This window comes from Curcuma longa, chromosome 4, assembly GCF_044706935.1.
Source record: "Curcuma longa cultivar G26 ecotype Majalengka, Jawa Barat chromosome 4, ITB_CL_G26_1.1, whole genome shotgun sequence".
Lineage (NCBI taxonomy): Eukaryota > Viridiplantae > Streptophyta > Magnoliopsida > Zingiberales > Zingiberaceae > Curcuma > Curcuma longa.
This window is the reverse complement of record NC_133864.1, coordinates 11,446,810-11,466,379: the sequence shown is the minus strand read 5'-3', so window position 1 is coordinate 11,466,379 and position 19,570 is coordinate 11,446,810. Positions and strand designations below refer to the sequence as shown.

General features: G+C 34.9%; 2 protein-coding genes across 3 annotated transcripts; both read right to left on the bottom strand.

Moving 5' to 3' along the window:
* Positions 1-936: 936 nt before the first annotated feature.
* Positions 937-5,295, bottom strand: LOC141828201 (uncharacterized). Of its 2 annotated transcripts, none has more exons than XM_074715577.1 (9): positions 5,063-5,295; positions 3,868-3,959; positions 3,624-3,788; positions 3,384-3,489; positions 2,904-3,086; positions 2,542-2,698; positions 1,759-2,015; positions 1,365-1,454; positions 937-1,211 (listed from the first exon to the last, which is right to left on the bottom strand). In XM_074715577.1, exons 2-9 carry the CDS (start codon positions 3,868-3,870, stop codon positions 1,207-1,209), a joined length of 966 nt encoding a protein of 321 aa, XP_074571678.1. In that variant the 5' UTR covers positions 3,871-3,959; positions 5,063-5,295; the 3' UTR covers positions 937-1,206. The 2 variants fall into 2 exon arrangements, with proteins under 2 accessions (XP_074571678.1, XP_074571679.1); XM_074715578.1 differs by having other exon boundaries at positions 3,868-3,928.
* A 7,506-nt stretch (positions 5,296-12,801) lies between these two features.
* LOC141827944 (uncharacterized) lies at positions 12,802-18,707 on the bottom strand. The gene is made up of 3 exons (XM_074715291.1): positions 18,271-18,707; positions 13,841-14,114; positions 12,802-13,704 (listed from the first exon to the last, which is right to left on the bottom strand). The coding sequence occupies exons 1-3, from the start codon at positions 18,641-18,643 to the stop codon at positions 13,020-13,022; spliced, it is 1,332 nt and encodes a 443-aa protein (XP_074571392.1). The 5' UTR covers positions 18,644-18,707; the 3' UTR covers positions 12,802-13,019.
* Between the last annotated feature and the right edge of the window lie 863 nt (positions 18,708-19,570).

Here is a 19,570-nt window from a genome sequence, read left to right as displayed (position 1 = left end):
ATTTGTGAATATTAATAAAGTATAAAAATAAATAAAATATTTGATGCTTAACAAGGGATATTAATGCATCAAGTGAGATTAAATTACTATATAATAGTCTAAATTATTAAATATATATTTTTGCTCTAATATTATTACAAAGAATTAATATTAATATTCAATAGTATATAAGTAATGCTTTGGTGCTTACCCTACAATACAAGGGCACTTACCACATGGGAGAGGTTATCTCCTCGAAAGAATGTTCGAATCCGTCTTTGAAGTGTTGCCATATTTTATGAAAGAATCACAACTAGAAGAGAATTCAAACTCTAGGTTTAATCATAAAAAAATTCATACTTAGATAGGAAGGCATGATAAACTCCTTACCTTGATCACTCACTTCTCTTTGCTTGAGACACCCCATTGCCCGAAGAAATAGGAGAAAACAAGGAAGAATTGCTTGGAAGGAGAGGTGAAATCTCAAAGGCATAGTTAAACAAGAAGGGGAAATCATGATTTTTCCTCTCTCTTTTGGTTGCCCAAAACACCATGAAAATGAACATTTTGAATTTCAATTAGCAACATTACTTGCTTTCTGAGTTGGAATCGAAGTTTACTTGTAGTATCTTTAAGTTGAGGGATGATTAAGGAAGAAGATTTTATCAAGTTTCCTTTGAAGATGAGACCATTTTGGCTTCTTGAAGATCCCTCTTGACAACCATAGTCCAATAGCTGGAGTGTTTTGAGTTTTAGGTTAATGGAGTTCTTAGCTGTGTTGCAAGTTTGGATGGTTTAGTTGAGGTATATGAATGCAAAAGAAGATGGTAAGGACATGATAAGTGATGACCTGTGTGGTTCATAGTTTCATCTAAATCAATGTGCCTTGATGATCTAATGGAAAGCCGGGTTTGTATGAGTCATAATTGTAGATTTAATTCTGTAACTACAAAAATCTACGATGTAAAAAGTTTTTATTGCTAACATGGCTAGTATCAGTAATATCACATCTTTCCCATCAGTTATTTAGAACTGAGCATCGCCTAGCTGAAGCAGTTATTAATAGAATCTGCTAATAAGCTGCTCGACTTAAAGAATGGAATATAGTCTCCTATTAAGATATTATATGAGAAACAATGATGTACTTGTTTGACTGAAAGTGATCCCTTCTATGTTCATCTTTCATCTGACTGTGAGCTCGAGCTGCTGATAGGATCCGCAAAATACTCAAACTGAAACAAAAGTAGAAAGAAAGAAAGAAAGAAACAAGCATATTAGTGAGTTGTTGAGCTGAACAAGCCCTTACTGTACTTTTATAAAAGTAAAATCGCAGTGTAGGAAGCAAGAGCAAGCCAAGAAAGGCTGACATTTCATGTTTTCATTACCAATATCGTCTCGGTCTGTGTCATTGAGAAAGATATCCATGTCTGATGGCAAGAATGGAGAGCCACTGTAGTCACCAATATCCCCAAGCTCTTCCATAAATCAAACAATCAGTTTATTTGGTACACAGAATGAATATATACCAGATGAAAAGAACAGGGAGGAAATCATGTGTAGTATCATTTGGTTATGTGCTACAAAGTATAAATATTACTTGGTAATCCATCATATAACCAAAGTTCAAAATATCATTTTACGAGGGTAGTTAGCATCACTGATGTCTACATGTATACCTGATACTTAGCCATTTTCCTAATTTCAGTTCTTATTGATATTTTACTTTATCGAGTATTGAAGTTAAATGTTATGATACTCCAGGAATGTAATTAGGATTACCTCCCAAGTTTGCTAAGTCTGTTGTTAGATCCGAAAGACTGAAATTCCAATTGTTTCCGAGTGAACTGAGTGTGTCTATTGAAAATTCCAGATCAACATCAGATGTGAAGGTTGTTATATCAGGAGCTGATGCGTCAGTTATTTCAGGTGGAACAAATCGAAGATGATCATTTGATGCTACTGGTTCCGGACTCTCTGACATAGATGGCATTGCCTTGCATTGAGATGCCGAAGCAACAGCTGCTTCCGATGTTTCACTGAAAATTACATTATTCCACAAAAAGCAAAATCAGTTTGCTTACACCAGAGAAATGTGTGTTAATATTAAGTAACAGATAAATAGAGCAGTGCTATCTTAGTAAAATTCTTTTAGGTCAAGTTCTTGGACTTGCACCTATCTAGATCATTGATAGATCAATGACTTCTCACCATTGTGGAACTAGAAGAAAGAAATCAGTGCCCTTAGGATTTATACAAACTAATATCAGAAGATTAAGTTGATTTATCAAACACAAGTCAGTTTGAATCTCCACCTTTACAAAAAGCTAGATCAACTGTTATTTCTATTTTCTTCGATGCAGAATTGTCTTCAGATTAAACATGCTCGTAAAGCAATCCTAAACAGATGCATTACACATGTAAGGAAATGCTACTAATGATTAGATTCAACTTTTATGTTTTCTGCCACCTAATTGCTAACCAATAGATAAAATTTTTATCGTTTTGAATTTTCCAGCTTAGTTTTTTCCACTTTTGTCCTATGAGCTACAAAAGTTCTCTTACTCATTGTTCATCAGACCAGGATGAGAAGTGCCTGGAGCTAGAGTTCCATTATTTGCTTGACAGCTCGGTAATCCAAAGATTGTAGGACCAATATGAAGCCGCAATGTATTCGGAATTGGGGGCTGAAACACTGGGTATCCTATCTGTAAGTCATCAACTGCATCGAGAAGTGGATATAATATTACCAGACAAGAATATGATAAAGAAAGCAGGGACTTATGCTTCTTCATAATTTTTCCACATACATGATCAGTACATAAAAACTTTTAGTTCTTGAAGTTGGATGATTTTGAAAAGGAAAGAATAACAGACTTGGTTTGTTAGATTCCATTAAAGTTTCAGTTCTAAGCGTAAGAAATTACCAGGCCTAGGATGAATTCCATTTCTTATCGGTGCCAGAGGAACCTTAGGAGATATAGGAAACTTCATGAGATGATATTGGTGCTGCAAGAACTGATTAAACAAGATTATTTGTTTCTTCAGCTTCAGCCTTATATAGTAAGCTCTGAAGAAATCAGAATTCTCTTCTTCAAGTTTCTGCCACACTGTAAAGTGAAAGCATTATGTAAAACCAAGGCATTGAATTCTATTTTTTCAATTGTCAACAAGCATATTTGTGAGCTTATACACTGTTAAAGAATGTCCATATGAACAATCTATCGCCGCTACTTGTAAAACTTCTTGAATGCCTTAGAATAAAGACGGAGAGAAAAAACTCCATTAATGTTTTCAATAAGCAAACTAGAAGAATGTTCAGTTTATAATCTTTACTAGACAAAGAAATGTTGGAAAGGACAAAGTGTATGAAGTTTTGAATATTACAATATGTGTAAGATACTCACCAAGTGCAATAAAATTAGGTTCTATTCTGGCTCGATTTGACAGGGTTCTAACAGCATCCCTTTTAGTCATATACAATTGCAGACAGCATTCTATTAGATGCTGGACCTGAAAGAGAATCAATAATAAGGAATAAGTATAGAAGATAATAGAAAACAGTAATGCATCATTGAATCATCTCACAATTCCCTTAAATTGAGAATTTGAGATATTCCAATGAAACAAATAGCTGGAAGTCTTACAAGTTTAATGTCTTCAAGAGAAATCTTTTTGTTATTACTTTGCACAATGAATGATGGACCAGCTGGATCTTGCCCTGGAGCCTCAAAAACTGCATGATTTTGATTCTTACTTTGTACTTCATGTGAAGCTTGAGACAATGGTTTTGCTTCAATTCTTTGAGAACCCTGCAGAAATACATTTGTAAGTAAAAAGAAAAGATATAGCTAGAACAAGAAAATATGACTTGTTTGGTGCATTTCTCACCATTACATATTGACTAGAATAAAAGCTGTGTCATTGGAAACAATTTAAGGCAGGCTTCATTCTGCATGTATCACGAGTGATAAGAATATAACCTGTGAGGTCGACATTTCAATTCATCTTCCATCAAACCATCTCATCAAGCATCATGGATGAATATTCCATAAAAGTAATATTTTTCTCTTGAAAATGCAATAAGTCAGTTGCCACATTAACTTACAGTGAAAAGGTTGGCAGTTTCAAACAGCTATTTTGCAAAAAATATTTATATACACAGTAATTAAACATGCAGAATTCATCTGGGTATCAGCAGCATGCTTCAGCTACAAGTAGAAAGTTAGAAATCTTGGTCTAATGATCTAATGAAGGTCGTGATGATCATAGACAGAGAAAATGAAAGATGCATAGACTCACGAGAACAACGCAAGACAAAATTACGCAAAAAAAGTACACTGAAATGTGCTGAGAAGTGAGAATATTCTGCATATGTGAATAATCTCAGGGTCTATTTACAGGTAACCAAAGGATGATAAAATGGAGGAACGAATAAGAATGAGTAAATGGATAAATACATGAATGAATATTGTTTGATCTATCCTTTTGCTCGTTTATTCCAAGGAATGAAAAAAATGAAGGGATGAGTATCTCTTCGTCTAGCCCTCTTAATTTGTAAGCACTTACAATTCTAAAGACACAATGAGCATTGAACACTGGAAAAGAGAAACACAAATCAAAGAATGAGAAGATTCCAGGAACTACCAAACGCCCAACAAAGAAACTTGTAACCATCATCAAAACCAGATTGAATAATCCTCCCATTCAAAAGGTGAATCTCTAGCAGAATCTACCACAAGTTTAATAAAATGGAAGCAAAACGGGAGTGGAGGAGTAACAAATACAAATCCATCCCAAACTCTAGCGAAACCACCCTTATCCTTAAATCTCGTATCTTGAAACCAAATAAAGCCTCGTACAAACGAAATCTTGCAAACAAGAACCAGCAGACTGAGCGACAGATCCACGGCGTTATAAACAAGAAATCAATGTCGAATCTACAAAAAAAGCAGATCAAAATGGCATCTTGGAGCCATGGGAAAAATAAAAGAAGGCGATAGGCGATAGGCGATAGCAAACCACTCCACTGCAAGGTTCTACACCCTCTCGCAATGCAAATGAACTGCTCACTGAACTTAGCTACCTGTGCAGTCGGAAAAGTGAACTTGCTTGAAACAGAGAATCTAGAGATTTTGAGTGCGCCGACAGAATCCAGAACAAGACATGCCTCCCGGTGCACCAAATCTGGCCAGGATTTGATAGGAAATGAAGAAGAACGTGAGCTGATGGCGTCCCAAATGGCAAATGCCAAATGGCATGGCTTCCTTTCACAACTACTGCTTTTTAATCACCTATTAAACCTTCCATGGTTAGCCATGTGCATGACTTTCATGGTTCTCGATCAGAATATATCAAATTTCATCCTCCAGCTTCAAATGCCATGCTATGCTGCCTAATTATTTTAGGAAACAAATAAATAAATAAATAAGAGATCCTGATTATTGGAATGGTTGAAAAAACACAAACTACCATAAGCAAAATCACATGGCTCTCTTAAATTTGTACTTTATAGATTTCATCTTTGAATAAATATAGTTCCTTACACCTCACTCTTGGTACAATGACCATGCTCTTTCCTTTAATTTTTTTATGAATTCAGATATTTATCTTTTCAAATTGATTAATTTTGAAGATCATCAGTTCATATAAATTTTCTACCACCTTTCAAGATAAACATCATTCCACAACAGCATCTCAAGATTATTTTTCTATTAAAAAATAATTTATAATATACCGTAACTAATAATCGATCGATAAATAAATAATTAATTAATTACAAAAAACTTATCTAGTAACTGTAGCCCGACGACATCATGTCATGCTCTTCCCTTGAGAGGAAATGGGTGGTGGAGTACTACTTCTCTTTCTCAACTTGACGAGATTATTTGTCATGGTATGAAAGTTACATTTTCCCCTTTATTTATCCTTGATTTATAAAATATTTAAAAAATCTGTAACAGTTAGATCGTCCTTATTAAGAGTTGGATAGATCCATCTTTTTTTTTTGAATTAATGATTCCTTGATTTTTTTTTTGTTTGGATAGACACAATATTTGTCTTTTCTTCAATTTTTTTTCTTGATTTTTAAATTTTATTAAAATAGAATTTTGACACTTTTATTTTAACTTTTTTTTTCATCTAAATTATAATAAAAAAGAAGTAATTTAATTAGGATATTCACGATTCAATCTTATATGCTTAGAAGTTTTCGTCAATGTGGAATCTAACAGAAGAGTTAATTTATTGTATATAGTTTTGTCTTATCTTGATTTACAAGAGATTAAATTTGAAATTCGAACTCATGGCCTCCAAATTACGTGATAATAATTCTATCCTTATGCCAAAACTCTCCTTCTGAAAATATATATCATGTTCCTTTTTATTTGTTGTGATTTAGAATGTCGAGACTAAGGAATTTAAAAGGGTGGCATCTTCGATTCATTTAGTCGAACATGGCTTTAGCAATTTTAGTTAAAACTATTTTAAATCAAATTGAATTAATTTTAATAAATTAAAACAATTTTTATTAGTATTTAAAGCAGTTTGGATTAATATTAGAGTAGTACACTTTTATTTAATATTAAATAATTTTAATCAGTATTATAATCCTTTTATATTAAAGTAATTTCAATTAAAAATAATTTAAACTAACATTAGAGTAATATTAATTAAATTATCAAACAGCTTTGAGTTAGTTTGGCATATAAGGATATATTTGGGATGAAAATTTATGGACAAAAGTTTAAAATGCATGGGGCATCCTTGGTTTAAAGGATACTTTACCATACTAACAATGTATGTACAATTATTATATTATTTTATTTATTATTTTTCATCTAAATCTTGAATATATATACAGCAGTTACAATTTTATAATTACTAAAATATATATTTAATTTATTTAAAAATATTAATAATATAATAATTATAGTTTTATAGCTGCTACAATACAAATTTAATTATGATCATCTACCATTTAAGTTATAACAATTATAAAATTATAATTACTATAACTATTGTAGTAATTATGATTTTGTAATTATTATAATATGAATTTGACATGCTTATCTAATATTTACATTGATTTAGATGGGAGATATAGAAGAGAGATAATAACAAAAATAATATATTAAAAAGTAATTGGATAATTATATATAAGCGGAGATGATTTTTATATAAAAAAAATTATAAGGGAGCGTCCCATTTAGAAAAAACAAGACGTCTTTTCAATTTTGCTCAAATTGATGATGATTAAAAATAAAAAAAATCCACATAAAATGTGGCCCCTGATCAACAATGCCCTAATCGGGCTGTCTATTCGATCACTGTCTTAGCAGAAGAAAAAAAAACAAAAACACGAAAAGTATTGTTTTATTATGAATCACATGTCACTTCAACAACAACACCAACATTTTCATTTAACTTCATGCCTTTTATTTTTTCTAAGCACGCTCAACAATTAAATTTAATTCCTATCAAAGCGATAGCTAGTTTGTCATTTTATTGAAAATAATAATAATAATAATAATAAAAAAGGGGGAAAATAAGATAAGAGAAATTAAAAGTAAAAGAGAGAGAATGAAATTGTTTCTTTAAGACAGAAAAAGGTGTTAATTTCCAATTTCCTTTGTTATTGAGCAATTTAGAGCTAGTTAATTTGGGTGAGAATTAATTAAGTAATCACATATATATATATATATATATAATAAAATAATAATAATTTAAAAGGTCTTTTCCCCCAAGAATTATTGTAAGTATTATTCGAAAATGAGAAAATTAATTTAATAATAATAACATAAAAAACAGTTTAAAATATATAATAATAATAATTATTATTATTATTATTTGTCATCATGGCAGACAACTGGAATCAAATCCATCTGCAAACTTTCAAGTTTGACAAGACCCATCCGATCACTTCACTCTTTTGTCCACCATCTTATTTTGGTCTTATTTATCTACGGCATGAACCGCGCGCAGGCAGATTTTCAGATTTCTTATTTTGGACATTTATTTTTTATAATATTAAAATAAATACACGCTATATTCTCATCATACTTTTTCTCCTTCTTCCATAAAATAATTATATAAATTACGTACGCATCTTTAAATTTTCTTTTATCCATTCAAAAATATATATATATATATATCACTCTCATTTTATATTTTGTCCCGTTATACCTTCTTCCTTTCGTGAAATAATCTCGTGATTTCGCATGTGCATCATTAAAATTTTATTATATTTATTTAAAAATTTATTATTCTCAATTTACATTCTTAAATTTAGATGTGAACAGGTAGAAACTTCTAAGAATATATTAATTATAATTTAAAATGATTGGGAGTTCTCGGAGTCCATCAGTTAATTTCATCTAATTTTGAATGAAACTTATTAATGGACCTATTATGCCATTTAAAAATTTAAAATTTTAATATTTTTTAAATTAGGAGAGTCTTATGTCCTATATTTTATAATGAATCTGTGATAAATTTTATTAAAGTCTTTATAAGTTTAAAAATTTACTATTCTTAATTTATCTTATTGAAATTAAGTATGAGGACATGAATTATTCATCAAGAAGGCTTTCAAAATTGTATTATTTTTAGTTTGAAATGATTTAGAAATCTTGAGGTATATAAGTCAATTTCAGACAAAACTAACCGATGAGCTTACATTTGAAAATTCAAAAAGTTTGATATTTTTTAAATCAAAGGAGTTAGTCTTAGAAATTTATTGACGGTATTGATTAATGAGTATCATTATCCTCTATTAGGTCTTTGCAAGTTTGAAATGCGTTGCTCTCAATTTAAGTTGTCAACTTCGGGATTGATAGACTTACAGAATTTTGAATAATTTCAAACAAAAACTAATATGCTTCTAGAATCCTCCTTAATATATTATATACTCTTAATTATATTTGAAGTCAAAAATATAAATTGAGAATAATAAATTTTTGAATAGGTAGAATAAAAATTTAAAGATGAGCATGTAAACTCATAATTATATTGTAAAAAAAGAGAGGTATAATTAATAAAAACATACTGTATGATTTTAATAATATAAAAATTAGGTATATCAAATAAGAAATTCTGAAATCTACTAGCGCGGTTAAAATGCTGTAATCAAACTTCGGCCGTTGGTGAATGATTCACCTCTCATTTTTTATTCTTTTTTAAGTTAAAAAAAAAATTAAAACAGATCCCAAAGGACCAATTTACAATAGATATATGAATATAGTAATCTGAAAAGGTTTTAAGATCAGATTAAAAATAATAAGGAGATCAGATTAACAGCCAATTATAATTATATATATATATATATTATATGCAGTTTTAATGTTCGATGTGATGCCATCTGAGTTCTTTGTTATTTAAAGACCCCCTCCTCCTCTAGGGTTGGCAAACCACAAATTAAAGCTGCTAGCGCTTCTGTGCCCTCTAGGGTTTTGAGTGTAATTGTTTAGGGTTTGTGCATGAGTGACCCATCGAAGAGAGCTCTCTTCAGTTCATTCATGGATGGAGATGCGATTTGAATAGCTGCTGACTCATTCATCCACGTATCAAGCAATGACTTGGTAGATGAGTGAATGATGCAGGAGGTAACTCAGATCTCATGCCGTCTTTGCTTGGACTGAAGGGAGCTCCCTCTTGTTTTCAATTCATCTTCGCTTGCTTTACGAATTATTCGTAATTATCGATATTTGTGTCTAGTATTTGATCCTTATTGAAGATCGAGAATTGAAAGTTCAATTCTGTTCGAAGATTCGAACAACTCAAGCCAAACTTGAGCTCGAGCCATAATCATTTTTATTTTCGAACTTTGAATATTATGTATATTTTTTAAATTTTATTCAAATATCAAAAATTTTCATACTATATATTTAGTTCAATTCGATTTGTTTGCATGATGGGAATCATAAGTTCATTGGTTAATATTCTTCTTTGTACTTCCCTTTTTGTTTCTTACAATCATTAATTCATTGGTTAATATTTTCTGATGCACTAGAACAGTTCTGTGATCATTGATGACGACCAAGTATGTTTTAATTACTCTTTTTCTGATGAATAATTAATTAGGATGATTCAGTTAATTAATTGTATATATATGATTGACTCTTTCTCAAAATTCAGTTAATTAATTGTTCCATGCATCATATTAATTACCTTTATTATTCAGTTAATTAAAGGATTAATTAATTGTTCCATGATAAATTATTTGTGTTAAGAGTTCTACACGCTTTTGTAGTGCTGCTTCTTTTGCAAAAGGATCATTATTTTAAAATACCTGTTTAGGATTTGGGTCAGCTACAGTAAAAAAGTAAAATCCATATAAAAATAAAATTTATCATTCCAGCGATTTTACATGATCAATTTTACGATCATCTATGAACAAATAAATTAAAAAATTATAATTAACCACTATATAAAAATACATTATCTCTTTTTCAAAATTCGATCTTTATTTACGACAACAAATCTGCTCCGTAATCACCAATTCTACTATATCCCCTTCCTAAACGATAGAGTTTATGACCGCAAGAAAATAATAATAATTGGGCGTGAACTGAAAAGAATGATTTTAATTGATTTCTAAATTAAAATATAATCAATAAATAAATATGACGTCATAACTGACATCTACCTGAGCGTTTACGGTGAAGGAAGTGGTTTATTAGGGCTCCGAAGTCGACACCAGGTTCCTCTTCCGAATCGATCCATGGCTGATGGCGGAGAGCGAGGTAGGATGGAAGCATGGCGACGAAGAAGGATAGAGAGCGAGATCGCCTTCGACACGTCCTTCGATTGTCAACCCGTTGCATTTAGGTTTGGTTCTTCCGGCTGAAACCGACCGCAGAGGTGCGCTGGAAGCAGAAGGATGCCGATGAACAAGGCGGTGCTCTGCTATCCAAGGGGACGAAGGCGGCGAAGAACGCGCAGGTGATTCGGATGCGGAGACCCGGCGACCCTTCATCACGCCGAAGGAGATATTCCTCGGCCAGCCTGTTCTGCTAGAGCTGGAGGCCCCGATCAAGATCTGCGGTATGCTGGCAAAAAATTGGCTTTTGTTGCGATTTTGAAATTCCGTCGCGATCCTAGATCTAATCCAAAGCTCTGTTCTTCATATTTAATCTTTGTTGCCTTCCGATCTGATCTAAAACCACCATTAGAATTGATCAAGAACTTCCAAAAGTCCTGAAGGCTGAAGTAACCTAAATTTGTGTCAAAATCTTGTTTCCGAAGCCACTAGGAAGATCTAAAGGCTGCTGTCCAGTACCAATGTACCATTCATGAATGTATCATCACCAGTACCATTGAATGATGTTTAGCTCCAACTATTTGGTATTGTCTACACAGATCTTATTCCTCTGTTAGATAAATCATATAAATTATGAGAAAGGGGTGAAGCTCCCCGTGATGTTGATATAATTACATTTTGATGGCATGACCACGCTTAGAAGTATTTCTTAATTCTCGGATTGAATGAAGATTTGTACGTTATCATGATTATGTTTGTAAATGGGAAATGAGCCATGAAAAATGATAATGCATGATTCTATGCTTTGATTGCTTATTTGTATTGATCACCATGCTCGATTGAAATATCTTATGACAAACATGTCTTTTATCTTGGTAATTTTTGATGTGTGAAAAAGGCAAAGAAATGTAGAAGTTTAAGTTGGAGTAAATGGTCACCTCAATGATAGCTCAATTCGCGAGCGGTTAACCCAGATGGAGGGGAGCTTAGCCTGAGGGGAACAAAGTACTTTTTATATTTATTAGCACTCTAATTTAAACAGATTATCATATATTAAAAGGAAATATCGTTAAGGAAACAACTTGTACCTTGTGATTCAACCTTAAACATGTTATTTTGACATGCCAATGATATGCTTAAGTTACATGTATTTTGTGTTTTGATATGTGCATCAAGTGTAGCTTAAATCAGATTGTTACGCTGGAGCTCAATGGTCTCGATAGATGTAGGTTTCGATGGAGTGTGTTACTTGGATTGGGTTTTTACAATGGAATTCGGGCAGGAGCTTAATGAAGTTGAGGGGTTAAGTTACAAGTTAACCATAAGATATAAGTTGAGGGCTATATTTAAAGCTCTCGAAATAACTTTTGAGCACTAAAAGCTCATGGTTTGCTTAATCTAATAAAGTGCCGTTCAAGAATTTAGAAGCTTCATCTTCATTAAGTTATTGATAATTTGCTCTCTCATTAGCTTACATACGATCGGGATGTATTATTGTTTATAGAAGTTGACTGCCTTATCATCTCCTTTGAAAGGACAAATAAGAGCTAGGCCTCCAAATCACAATTTTTAAAATACAATGTTATAAGGAGAGTTATTTTGTTTTTGTGGAGATGAAAAGTCGAAAATGAATGGAAAATGTCAAAGCAAAAAAGGGGAGGGGAGGGGTCGGTTCTCACCGTGTTATATCCCTTCAGCTGTCCAAACGCTGCTGCTCCTGTGGCAAGTTTCCATCCTTACAACAAGACTGCTGTGGTATCATCTTCTCTCCCTATGAGATCACAAGAGCTTGCAGTGATGAAAGAAAGATGTGCATTACCTGCTAAAACGCTCTCTCTTCCTGTTAAAACCTGAAGAATTTGAAGGTTTTTCTACCCACGCTCTTAACAATGAATGCTGGATTCTGAATGCCTCAACAGGATTCTCAATTGCTGCACAGCGAACTTCATTTCTTCTTCAATGTCTCGGCGAGGAAAGGAAGGGGTCCAGTTAAACAAGCCCCAAACAGCTCAGCTAAACAGCTTCCAAATTGGGCTTATGCAGAAAACATTAAAACCATGCTGATGTAAAGAATCAGATGAAATGCTGTTCTCAAAAGTCTGCATGACAATCATCAAGGTCTACAAAGCAAGTACATCCATCAAGAGTCTCATTAACGGCTCCACAAAAACTGACTGAGCAAGCTCGACGACTTCCCAGTATTCATGGATTCATTCCCATCAGAAAAGCAATGCTCAGTCGTACATGATTTTGCAATTAGCCGAAAGGAATATGTCCTTGAGGCTCAGTAGTTATGATCACTCCTGCCTCTGGTGATGCCTCGTCGGTCGATATGAGCCCCACGACCTGTGAAGGAATCAGAAGTTTGGCGATAACCCCTCCCACGAGCCACGTTCAGATCTTCAGCCCAACCACGACCCAAGTATGAATCATCTCGCCCTCGACTCACATAGGAATTCCTCATCGGACGGTCACCTACTGGCGAGCGGCTCCTCTCCCTTGAAAACCACCTTCTGGGAGGTGACATAGGGCGCCGATCATAACTTCTCCTGTCTGGATCAAGTTCATCTCTATTGTTGTCTCTCATCTCTGACCCATGTGTAGGCCAATCAAACTTGCGTCTTTGCCGGTACTCAATCCCGTCATAATAATCTGGTCTTTCCCTGCGCATAATATCTGCAAATTTACCTCCCCGTGCTGGGGCTAGCAGCCTAGGTTTGAAGTCCCTAGGTCTAAAGTTCCTAGAATCTTCAACATCCCAACTGCGAGGAGGTGATCTATATCTGTCCAAGTCATCACGGGTAGCACGGTCAGTAGGACCTAAAATTCTTGGTGGAGACTTACGGATGGGAGGAGACTTTAAGTAGCCCCTCCGTGGGCTACGGTTAGGTCCATGAAATTCAGGTCCATAGCGATACTTGTTGCAGTTGTTACAATGAGTTCTCCGCGCAAAGTTCAGATTCCCACATCTGCAACATAAAAGTGGGGGAAAGAAAACTAAAAGCTGATAAAACAATATTTAGTACATGATGAACACACAAGTGGATTATAAATAACATCCTCAAGTTGATTAAACTATCTATAGAGAGTGGCAGAAGAACTTACGAGGGGTTCTGACAGATCCAGTCGCCTTCTCGGGGGGACAAGTTTGGATCATTTCTGTGAACATATTCGCCTTCAGAAACTGGCCACCTAGAAGCATTGTTGCCTCCTCCTACTGACCTTTGGCCCCTTCCATGCCCGTATACAGGTGAAACCTCTCGAAACCTGCCACCAGCTCTGCCACCCCGGAAACCACGCCCAAAGTGCTGCCTCATTGGACTGTCAAAATCTGGACTATGCTGAGCTTCAAATCGTCCATGGGGAGGAGAAAGAGAACCTGCATTGAGAAAACTGTCTTGAAACAAACAATAAACTACCAATCATAAATGAAATCTACCGTAAAATGTAGTTAGTACAAAAAATGTCCTTCTTCAGAATCAATCACATCTATCAGGAGAGCAAAGCACTTTAGGTACCCCATGCAGAGAATGTGAAGATGCAACATTGGCAGTTTGTCCGCAATTACCTATCCAGTATTATGTGTGACCAAAAAACAGAATCCAATCAATTTGGCTTAGAGCAAAATCAAATCTTACATATCAACAGATATCAATGTCAAACTTCACAGTTATCAACAATTAGATAAGTTCCTCGTGTCAGGCCACATTAAAAAAATTTAGTCGGCTCCCAACAGGCTTTGGTGAAATTAAGTGCCAAAACTCTATTTCAAGCAGACTGCCGATTAGTATTGCTGATAAGCTCCCCATGCACTGAGGTTCTGAGATTGTTGCCCATTAGAATATGGGCACTGACCATGAAAATCAAACTCAACAGTCACTCTTTCTTTGCGCAAGAAAGTAACATGTTGAAGTCACAATGACATGTTATCCATCTTGAAGAAACTTTTGCAACTTAATCCACCCAGAACCATCACTGCATAAAGTATGGTCCCATTGCTAACCAGAATATTTTATACTGTGATTATTCAGTATGTATATGCTGAGAGTAATTTTAAGAGAAAAGATAAGCCCACCTACTTTACCATATGATGAAACTGTTCTAAGCCCAACGTCTTTCTCAACTTCACATACAAATGAATAATAGTATCACCCCATCTACATATTCTAGAAAAAATTCTTGTGCAACTACGGCAGATGATTTTGAAATTTGAAATACTTTACTGCAGTGCCTTTCATGGAAGCTTCTGTGCAGGTAAAGATTGAACGTATAGTGCAACTAGTGTTGGAAGGAATAGTTATTCCTGCTTCTATTTTGCAACAACCATTTCCAAGTATAGGAACTCTTCTTATCTCTTGACATTTTTTGTGGTATCTGCTTTGGAGGTGGAACAAATCACTGGCCGTGTTAGAAGTCATAACTGATCACCTAATCGACAACGGAATTGTCCATTCAGAAAACTTTAGCAAAGCCGTGATTTGCTTAACCTAGCAATTTAAGTATTTCACTTCCATCAGCTCAAAAATTCTTAAGCAGAACTTTCTTCAGAAAATCAACAACTTAACAACATTTATCATAGCACGTAATGGCCATTTCCAGAAAATGTGGGTTACCTTCATCAAAATATACCAAAAAAGATCTGTAAAACTTAACGTGACCAATTTGTTTTCCTTATCACACTAAAATCACCAACAAGTAGATTAAGTAAAGGAATCTGTGGGCAAGCCATGAAAGCTCAACTTAGAAGTAATAATTCTGAGTGGCCTGAGAAGGTTAAAAATCCAATGGACCAATTTTCATAGCAAATAGCTCGTGAAGGCCCAGCAATTAAACCATCTGCTATCTTTTCACTCAGATATCACAATCAATTACTGTAAAGAAACAAATTTCTCACTGTCTTCAACCAGCAATCCAAGTTTCTAGAAAAACAGCAATTCAATATAGCACTCTGTTCAAGAGCCTATGTAGTTTGCAAGATGCACTATTTGCAGCATGCAGTCTGTCAGAACCTTAAACATCCAATGTAAAGGGGGAAAAATGATTTTGGCTGCTTTCATAAAAAAGCCCATGGTCCAAATCCCATTTCCATAATGATTTCAAACATCTTTTTTCCAAGACATGTATAATATGAACTTGCCAACATGCCAATTATCTGCACGCCAGCAGCCAACTTCACAACTGTTACAGGACAATAGCAAGTTTCACTCTCAATTTTCCAAATCATGGAGCTAGAAGTATTTGGCCAGTAGTAAACATACAACTTAGCAAATATGTAAACAAAATTTTGGTATTTATAGTAACCTCATTTTGCACATATTTCAAATAATATTGAATAAACATAATAGTCAAATGTAGGTATGCAGTTGCAACAAACCTTCAGCTATTCACTATGTGATTTGAAGGGAAGAGTATTATTTCAAAGCACATAAATAGAACAAAATGTGAAGAAGTCATAGATAAAACACAAACATGGAATAAGAAAAATCAATCCTACTAAATTGCTCTCAAAACCATAGGAATCCTCAAGAATTTTCTTTTTCAGGGATACAACTATAAGATAAATAAATCGTTCAAGTTGGCGATCTAAAACTTTTAAATTATCTAGACTTTTATGAATAGTTCACAGGTATCAAGATCCATTAGTAAAAATCGCAGCATTTCCTGTCTGCTTATGCATACTGTAAAAGAATCACCTATCTAGCATGGGCTACTAAACAGGAACTCAGCTTGTCTGTTATTCTTACTAACACTTAATGGTTTACCATAATCCCAACAGTTTAATCTCCCGACATCAGCAACTAAAGCAAGAACCACAAGAGAATGATATGGAGACAAGCTAGGATTGAAACTAATTATCCGAAATCAACTGTTATATTACTATTTAAGTGGTCATTGGACGCTCACTCACCCCAACAGACAATCCAGCAGAAGATTCTTTATTTAACATCTCATTCAAAGTCAAGTTCTAATTGAAAGACTAAAAAAAACAATTGCCATATCAACCAACTAACCAAATACGCATTACCAAGGATTGAGTGTCAGGCTGTGTCGCACAACATTGGAAGTATGTAGATGTTAGAACCAATGTCAAGATACAATCAAACTTGATATATTAAATGCATTAAAAAAATGGCCTGAGGCACTTCCTTGTATTCATGCAAGTTCATGGTGTCTGATCCATGGTGAAGAAGGTAACATAGTCCACCTCTCAGGAGGAATGGCTATGGCACAACATCAAAGGTCTTATTCTCCTCACTCAGATTAACAAAGAGTTGATTCAATGCAAGAAAATGGAAAGAAGAATGAGCTGCAAGAATACACCGACACTGTCAATAAGAGGTAAGATATATCTAGCAGGGTTTTGGGGAAAACCAAACTCAATTTGATTTGAGCTAAATATGAATCTGAGAGTTAGGCTGATTTTGTTTCTTTTGAGGGGGCAGTGATATTTTGGGGGGGCTTTTTTCAGTTTTTTGTATGTAAAACATGAAATCCATCACAAACCCAAATATCATAATATATAAAACCAAATACACAAACCAAAACTCAAGAAAACATGATTTTTAAGGTCAGATCAGTTTAGTTTTCCAGATCAACGTAAGTTTAGTTTTTCTGTCTATTCTTAATGGTCTCAATCAGACTAGGCACTGAAATGAACTAAGATTAAGGCCCTTGTGCATATACTATATATTACCAGGAGGTAGCCAGTATTTGAATCACACCATCTTCTGATTCAACTAGGTTATTAGAGGGTGAAAAACATAAGATTCTAGAAGAGGAACATATTCACTGAATTGTCGAAAAGAAAAAATTTTGCCAACTTGATAAAATACTCAATAGGAAATAAAACACATTTTAAAGGATTCAATCATGTATATGATGGTCAGGTGAGTACATTGTAATAGGTAACCATATCCACCTAGCACAAGCATTTTAAGACCAAAATACTTGCTTTTGTTTAATGTAGGTAGATTTCTACTATCAAATATTAATACATCATCACATAAGATAACATAAATATCTTTTTCCTTGTCTGATCAAAAAAAGATTTTATTCCTCCCATTATAATTGAACCATAATTTAACTAGATCACTAGTAAACTGAATTGTTAAAGAATACAGGAAAGATATTGAAGAAAAAGCCTGCTGGATTTTTTTTTTTAAAAAAATCTGGCACGATGACACTAAAGGACATCTGGGCAGCCAAGAGGTGTACTAGAAAATATATCTGTGAGAAATAAAGTAACTACTTCGGTGAAGGAAAGAAAGCTAAAATTGGGATAGGAAAAATCTCGATAGGTGTAAATCTATATTACCTGTGCTACAATTTCAATCAACTAATCAAAATCCTAATTTACTGGTGTAACCAGAATAAAGTGCCAAGCATTAGAAATAGACAGGAAGAAAGGAAAAGAAACTATATCACTCCCAACTGCTACTTATATCGAAAGAAAATATCTTGAGCTAATCCATAGATTTATGCGTCTTTTCCCCCCAAATATTAGGGTTTTCGAAGGCAAGAAAATAGATGACAACCTGGACCGTCGCGGAACCACTGGTAGCGGGAGTTCAACCCCGGAGAGCCCCCACCACGGCGGCGTACGTCAAGATGGGAGGCCCGGCGACGGAATGACGGCGGAGAGTCGCGGCCGCGCAGACTCGGCGAGAAGCCGCGCCGGCTTTCGTCCAGCGGCGAGCCCTGGCGTTGCTCATCAGGAGAGTCGTGTCGGAGGCCAGCGGAGGCGGAGGCATGCCGTGGCTCCTCGGCGTCCTCCCCGCCGCCGTTTCTCTCCGGCGGGCGGACCACCATACTGCTGAGACCACCGCCGGGGCGGCGCAGGGGAGGCGCCGGCGAGGGTTCCCGTGACGTCGGCGCCCCTTCGTCTTCCTCTCGCTCGCGGGGCCTCATGGCCTCCTGTTGACTGGACTGGAGTCGTCGCCTACCACGGCACCACTGGCGGTGGGTCTCCTGATTCGGAAGGCGGATGTGAAGGTATCTGCGCTTTTTCCGCTCCTGTTTAAGGGTTTTGGAATCCGCCCCCTTTCTGTAATCACCCTCTCACTTATATATAATTACCTAGGAGCCATTGTTGAACAGGTCTTATTGGTGACGATAATTGTAGGATTAATTGAAGTGTTAAAAAATATAATAAAAATAAATAATAAATAAAATCATAAATTGTTACACAATATGGTTCAAAAACTTTGCTCTTATTCTATGGCTAAAGATGTGTTCCATGTAGACTCGCCCACGGGTCGGGTTCAAATTGAATCCAACCCGAACCTATAATCGAGTCAATGAATCAGTTACTTGTTGATCTGATTAAATGGATTGGAATTGGAATCAGCCCATCCGAGGCTGAGCTAGTTACGATTCCACTCTAAAAATAACCATAAACTAATGGTTTAAATTGCTGTTTTAGTCTTTTTTATCAAAAAAATATGAAGACAGGAAGGTTCAATCCTCACTAAAGGCGGAGGTAGATGTTAGCCTACTTGGGCTTTAACCGATGATCCATTTTAGGGTTTAAAGAAGAAGCTTTAGGAATTTCTTCATATATTTAATCATTTTAGTCAATTATTTATCATTAATCCTAAAATCAAATTTCGTAATCAATCAAATATATATACACACACAACTTCTATCCTCGACTGATTAGTTTAGGTAGATTATAATTTATGGCCCTGTCATTGATTCTCACATAGTTCTACGCAAGTGGTCGGGACTGCACCACCGACCCATCATGGTGGCCTCCCAAGGCCTTGCACGTCCCTCCCATCATTTATATCACTTTTCTTGTTTGTTTGATGTTTGCATTGGATGGTTGTTTGAACA

What these genes read in the sequence shown, in the direction of transcription:
- LOC141827944 (XM_074715291.1), bottom strand. Translation starts at nt 18,643, where the DNA reads ATGAGGCCCCGCGAGCGAGAGGAAGACGAAGGGGCGCCGACGTCACGG. An exon ending in GTGGTTCCGCGACGGTCCAG is followed by an intron (nt 14,115 to 18,270) that starts GTTGTCATCTAT and finishes TTCTCAATGCAG; the next exon opens with GTTCTCTTTCTCCTCCCCAT. An exon ending in TGGATCTGTCAGAACCCCTC is followed by an intron (nt 13,705 to 13,840) that starts GTAAGTTCTTCT and finishes TTTATGTTGCAG; the next exon opens with ATGTGGGAATCTGAACTTTG.
- LOC141828201 (XM_074715577.1), bottom strand. An exon ending in CTCTTGAAGACATTAAACTT is followed by an intron (nt 3,490 to 3,623) that starts GTAAGACTTCCA and finishes ATTCTCTTTCAG; the next exon opens with GTCCAGCATCTAATAGAATG. An exon ending in CCTGGTCTGATGAACAATGA is followed by an intron (nt 2,016 to 2,541) that starts GTAAGAGAACTT and finishes TGTAATTTTCAG; the next exon opens with TGAAACATCGGAAGCAGCTG.